The sequence below is a fragment of the Vipera ursinii genome (genome assembly GCF_947247035.1).
Source record: "Vipera ursinii genome assembly, chromosome: 14".
In the NCBI taxonomy this organism is placed as follows: Eukaryota; Metazoa; Chordata; class Lepidosauria; order Squamata; family Viperidae; genus Vipera; species Vipera ursinii.
In genome coordinates, this window is record NC_139527.1 from 3,956,508 (window position 1) to 3,962,577 (window position 6,070).

Here is a 6,070-nt window from a genome sequence, read left to right on the forward strand (position 1 = left end):
ATCCCCCCTGCCTCCCCCATACACACACACACACACACACACACACACACACACCCAAGTCACCAAGGAAAAGTAATTCAAAGAGAAAGACTGAAAGATTAATGGAAAACCCAAACTTTCTTTTGCCTCCCCAACCCAAGTCCCCTCCAGGAAAGAGTCGAGGCCTCCTCCACTTAGGCTGTCCCCAGTCCAAGATAGGCCCAGAACAGCAACTTCAACTAACACCCCTCCATCCCCATAATAATACCCACTCCTCTTAATGAGCTTGACCAAAGGCCCCCAGCTTCCAGCAGGACATTTAATTTATGGTTTCTTTGAAGCGGTGGGGGGAAAACGTGGGGGGGGGAGAAAGAAGGGGGAAGAGGAACCCAAGGCCAGATTCCCAATTCTACAAGGTCTCCCAATTCTTCCTGCTGAATCAAAGCCTTATCTGAGGCTCATGCCGAGGGGCGGACCCCCCCACCTCACCCCCACCCTCACCCCCGACCCAAACATGCACACTCGCACACTCCCTTTTCAACCTTAATCCTCCTACCTTATCATTCTGATAGGCTGTTACGGCAATGAATTCCGTTTCCGGAAAGACGTAAGTGCGGAATGTGCTGTAAGGCAGCTTCAGGATATCGTTGGCTCGGACAATGTGGAACCGTGGCTGGTATTTGTGCATAGAGTTTAAGATGGTCTAAGGGAGAGAGGGGGGAAAAAAAAGAGAAAGAAAGAAGTGTTTGGAGAACAAGACTTAAGCACCCATGCACAACTGCCTTATATCTCAACAGGGACTTCCAACTTTTTCTAATCGACCCCACCCCCCCACCCCCCACCCCGCCTGTGTAGATTGCCTGCCTTCAACTCTGCTGGAGCATAGTTGATGCTTTTAGGAAGGATTCTACTTCCAACCAACTTGCCCTCCTCCTCCCTCCCCAAGCACAGTTTGTAGAGATGCAGATCCAGGCTGGCCGAAAATAAAATTTTGCCTAAAATAAGGAGACTGTGGAGAGCCAGAGGGGAGATAGAGATGTCTCCATGCATGAATATATGTGATAGATAGATAGATAGATAGATAGATAGATAGATAGATAGATAGATAGACAGACCGACTGACCGACAGACAGACAGACATGGATGATAGATAGATAGATAGATAGATAGATAGATAGATAGATAGATAGATAGATAGATAGATAGTTTGGCACATGATAGATAGATAGATAGATAGATAGATAGATAGATAGATAGATAGATAGATGATAGATAGATAGATAGATAGATAGATAGATAGATAGATAGATGATAGACAGACCGACAGACGGACAGACAGATAGAATAGAGAAAGAAAAAAAATATCTAACCGGGAAATACATTCTTTCTATGTCATATTCAATAAGTTTTCAGGTTTTTTCCCTTCCTTTCCTGTCTCTATTTCCTTATTTTCCTTTCCTTATTTCCCTTCCTTTTCCTTCCTCTTTCCTTTCCTCTTTCCTTTCCCCTTTCCTTTCTCTATTCCTTTTTTCCTTTTTTCCTTCCCCCTTTCCTTTCCTTTTTCTCCCTTTCCTTTCTCCCACGTTAAATAGAATTCTATTCTTCCCAATATACAAAGGCCAGACTCCACAATTTGGGATGGTTTCACTCTTTGAGATTTGCACCGTGATTTGATTTTTATTCAGCCCGATTTGATTCTCGTTCGCATTGTCCTATGCTCACAATCTTATTCTTCTCTCCCATTCCTGCACCAAACTTTCATAAAAAAAACCCCCAAACACAATATTCTAACCGGTCATCCTAAGGCCAAAACATAGGGTTGACCTGGAGTTTATTACAAAATATATATATATCTAGAATGTACCAAGTGACAATCTATTTGAAGCGTGAGAAAGCTTTCCAACCATTGCTAATAAAGTAAACGTTTGCTCCTTTTCTCCAGCAAGTCTGAATTTCAATAATAATAATAATAATAATAATAATAATAATAATAATAATAATAATAATAATAATAATAATAATAATGCTTCAACAAAAGTTACTGGGAACATCAAATTGACAAAATGAACAGGTCAAGATCCTGTGGGACTTTCAGATCCCAACAGACAGGCATCTGGCCCATAACATGCCTGACATCACTATTGTGGAAAAAAGAAAAACAAATCTGGTTCATTGATATTGCAATAAGAATCCAATCGAAGAGAAACAGCTGGGGAAAAAAAATAAGGAAATACTCGCTTCAATCTGCAAATTGAAGTTGAGCAACTGTGAGGGAAGAAATCAAAGGTTGTACCAATACCCAAAGGGCTGCCTAGATAAATGGAAATTTTGAACTTATTAGACTTGAATATTTGACTTTGCAAAAAAAAACCTACCCTACTTGGAACTGCCTATATACTCAGCTCTCTTAGGTCCTAGGACTTGAACTATTAAGTTTTTACCAGTCCCAGACTGTGAGCCGAATTTAATAATAATAATAAATAATAATAATAATAATAATAATAATAATAATAATAATAATAATAATAATAATAATAATAATAATAATAATCCTATCATTGGTAAGGACTCGATAAGTAGACCAAAATGCCAAATCCAGTCTGTGCAATCATAATCATAATCATAATCATAATCTGCACAGAGGAGTTGAAGACTTCAGGGAAAACTCACAAAGCGAAGGAAAGGCACTTACAAATCCGTGTTTGTCCGATATGTTATTAGTCAGTTTCAGTTTGTGGAAGGTGGCCACTTTCGACATCCACTGCTCCCCTGTTGCTGGGCTATCTGGATGGATGTACATCCTTTTTGGCATTTCGGGATCAGCTTTGCCGGCCACCATCCACCGGGAATTATGGAATTTATATCGACAGTCATCCGCCGCTACAATGTCCATCAATAAAATGTATTTCGCCTTTTTATCCAGACCCGTACACCTCACTTTAAAAGGTGGGAACATTCTCCTAGAGACAAACAAGGTGAATATTATGTTATATACATTTATTTTATTCTGTTTCACTTTTTTCTCTTTCTTTCTTTCTTTCTTTCTTTCTTTCTTTCTTTCTTTTCTTTCTCTCTCTTTCTCTCTTTCTCTCTCCCTTCCTTCCCTCCCTCCTAGAATCATTTGAAAATTCAGCAGTTAAAGTTCCTTAAAGGCTGAGCATTCAAGGGTTTGACTGCTTTTCGAAGATTAGGAAAAAATGGGATATGATTATTTCTTATATCAATATTATCAATTTATAATACCCATATTACATCAACAACAACCAGGTGGAGAATTAATTGATCTCACAACTTGCCCTCGGCTTTCGTGATTTCCAAACTGCAACGCCCCCCCACCCCACAAAAAAGGGCTTTTTTTTGATGGTTAGAGTTAACACAGGCCCCAAACCCCTTTTTAGAAATCTCTACATGAAATCTTGTTGAGTTCCTTTGGAGAAACAACATATCCTCCAAAACACACACACACACACACACACACACACACACACACACACTGTTTACCGCAAAGCCCTTTGCACTGTTTTTAAGAGTCTTTTTCTTTCCACTAATTATTCTTTGATTTCAGAGCATTTTGAATGGATCTTAATAAATCCCAGTAACCCACAGAGACCTTTAAGGGCAGTTCATATAAGAGGAACATCCCCAACTATTATTATATTTTGTTCTTCCCGCCATTAGAAGGAGATAATTCCGCGGTGGCTGTGTTTTTCCTAATTCTTAAGGGGTGCATTAAACAGAAAGGACCGCGCCCCCCCTTTTTGTGTGTGTGTAAAGCTTGAAACAGCAATCTCAGTTTAGAAAGTTTTAAAAGAGGAAAAGAAAGATGATTTAAAGTGGGAAAAACACGGATCCTTCCTTCCAACATTTGAATCTCTTCCTCCATATTTTCCCCCCAAATGTGCCAGAATTGAACAGTGAGGCCTAAACAAGCTGGAGTCTATTATGGCTGATTTGTTTTTAAAAAACAACAACAACATTAAGATTAAAAAAGGGAACAGCCATCCAGATCCTAGCTAACCTTATTGAAAAAAAAAATCTCCACCTTTTTTCTTTCCTTTTTTTTGGGGGGGTCCCCCTTTCCCCCTTTTTCCCTGACCTTTTTCTTCCTTTTCTGGAAAGTAGAGGCGTTTGAATCTGGAAGCCAGCACCCAAGCAGCAATTTTCCTGGGAACTCAACAATATTTTATGACCGGAAAAGGGCTGTAGGCAAAAAAAAAATTTTTTTTGTGGTCTGAGTTCATGAGTTCATCCTTGCTTTTTCCCTCTCCAATTTTTCTAGGGAGGAAACAAGCGAAGTCCAGCTCTTTTTTTGGTGGAAGTGCGGAACCACGCTGGGGATCCTAAAGGGATCCGGTGGTAAAGTTTAAAAACGCCAAAGGAAAGAAAAGATCCCCCAGAATGCAGCTTTTTTTTCTCCTTCCTCCAAGACAGCTGAAGGTGAGCAAGCTTGCGGGGTACCTGGGTGAGGGTTTGGTGTGTGTGGGGGGGTGTCGTTTCAGCGTGCATTTAGGCTTCGAAGAAGGGCAAGGCTCACTTTGTCCTTCGGAAAGCGGCCAGGCCATTTCCCCCATCGTTCCCCCCCCCCCACCAAAACAGTCGGAGTTTCCTTTAGGAAAAAAATAATCAGCATTTAGAGAAGGCTGCCTGGCAGCCCGCCCCCCCGCCGGCTTACCTTCCCGATTTGGTGATCACCATCTCGGTGCCCCGTTTGTGAAATTGCTCCCAAAGCTCCTTGGCTTCCAGGTGGACTTTGGGGTCGTCCTCCACCTCTTCTTCCGGCTCCAGCGTTTTCAAAGGCCGCAAGTGAGCCGCGGCTTGGTGTCCCAAGGAAGAAAAAGGGAGGCCGGAATCCGCCGCCCCGACCAGTTGATCCATGATCGGCTTGGCTAAAGCGCCGGGCAGAGAAAGCGCAGCGGCCCCGTTGGGTGGCAAAGCCAAAGCCGGGAAGAAATGAGGTTGGTGTCCCAAGACGGCGCCCATGGGGAAGTCCGGCGCCCGGTGAGGTAGGAAAGGGTGGTAAGCCATGGTGGTCCCAGGAATCACGGGCTCTCTCATGGGGAAACTCATGCAACCTAGTCCGCCGCCGCCGCCGCGTCTTTTTCTTCTTCTTCTTCTTCGTTCTCTCCTGCACCGCGGGGGCTTCGCAACAGCCGCCGCTTGGACCCTGCCCCTCCGCTGGGCAGAAGGGGCCGGCCCGGAGGAAGCGCCCGACCACCGAGGGCGAAAGACGAGAGGAAAAGGCTGGCCGGTCGTCAGAAGCGAGCATAAGCGAGTCACCGAGGAATCCAGGCAGCCGGCGCCAAGCTAGAGGCCATGCCCCCCCCCCCCTACGCAAGAGGGAAACTGCGCCCCGCCGCTTCGTTGCCAAGTTGGCGTTTTTGCTAGCCTGGAAGAAGCCTTTTCGGTGTCCTGCGTGCGTCTGTATTCCTGCCGTGGGTCGGTCTGTCTGTCTGTCTCTATCTGGGTGGCTTGGCAGCCGATGCTCAAGAGAATAGGATCTCGGTTTTCTCCTGCGGAGAGATTGCAAAGAGCCGCCGCCGCCGCTATTTTCGGCGAAAGGGGGGTGGCAGAGGGAAAGTTTGGCCGGGCGACGGTGGCAAAGCCCACGAAGAGAGGGCAGAGCAGGAAGGAAGCGAAGGGATGAGGTGGACCGGCCGGAGAAGCTTCGGGGCCAGTCCCTGCCGCCGCAGAGGTCGCTCGAGGTCTGGAGCTGCTGGTCTCTTCCCCCCCCTCCCCGTCCTCCTCCTCCTCTCCTCCCCTTCCTTCCTTCCTTCCTTCCTTCCTTCCTTCCTTCCTTCCTTCCTTCCTTCCTTCCTTCCTTCCTTCCTTCCTTTCTCTCGCCGGGCTGCGGCTCTTCTTCTCCCGCTTCTTAGTTCTTCAATCGCTTGCCATTATTTTTCCAGCTGCCAGCGCAGAACTGGAGCAGCAGCAGCAGCAGCAGCATCCGTCGGCGGAACTTCTCCTCGGCCGCCCGAGCGAGGCGGAAAACTCCGGGACCCTCCAAAGGTGCCAGCCCAAGGCAAGGCGCCTTCTCTTCCTCCTCCTCTTCCTCCAGCCTCGCGCAGCGCGCTCTGGCCGCGGAGCTCGCCGC

General features: G+C 45.8%; 1 protein-coding gene across 3 annotated transcripts in view; it reads right to left on the reverse strand.

Annotated features, from left to right (window-relative positions):
* The window catches only part of TBX3 (T-box transcription factor 3), a 32,401-nt gene extending 26,731 nt beyond the window's left edge, over window positions 1-5,670 (reverse strand). Inside the window, exons 1-3 of one of the 3 annotated variants that reach the window (XM_083373552.1) lie at window positions 4,652-5,670; window positions 2,672-2,939; window positions 536-682 (exon numbers count right to left, since the gene is read on the reverse strand). In XM_083373552.1, the coding sequence (XP_083229678.1) occupies window positions 536-682; window positions 2,672-2,939; window positions 4,652-5,046 (810 nt within the window). In that variant the 5' untranslated portion in view covers window positions 5,047-5,670. The remainder of the gene's footprint in view (window positions 1-535; window positions 683-2,671; window positions 2,940-4,651) is intronic. The other 2 variants (XM_083373551.1, XM_083373553.1) reach the window with 2 other exon arrangements.
* Window positions 5,671-6,070: the final 400 nt, after the last annotated feature.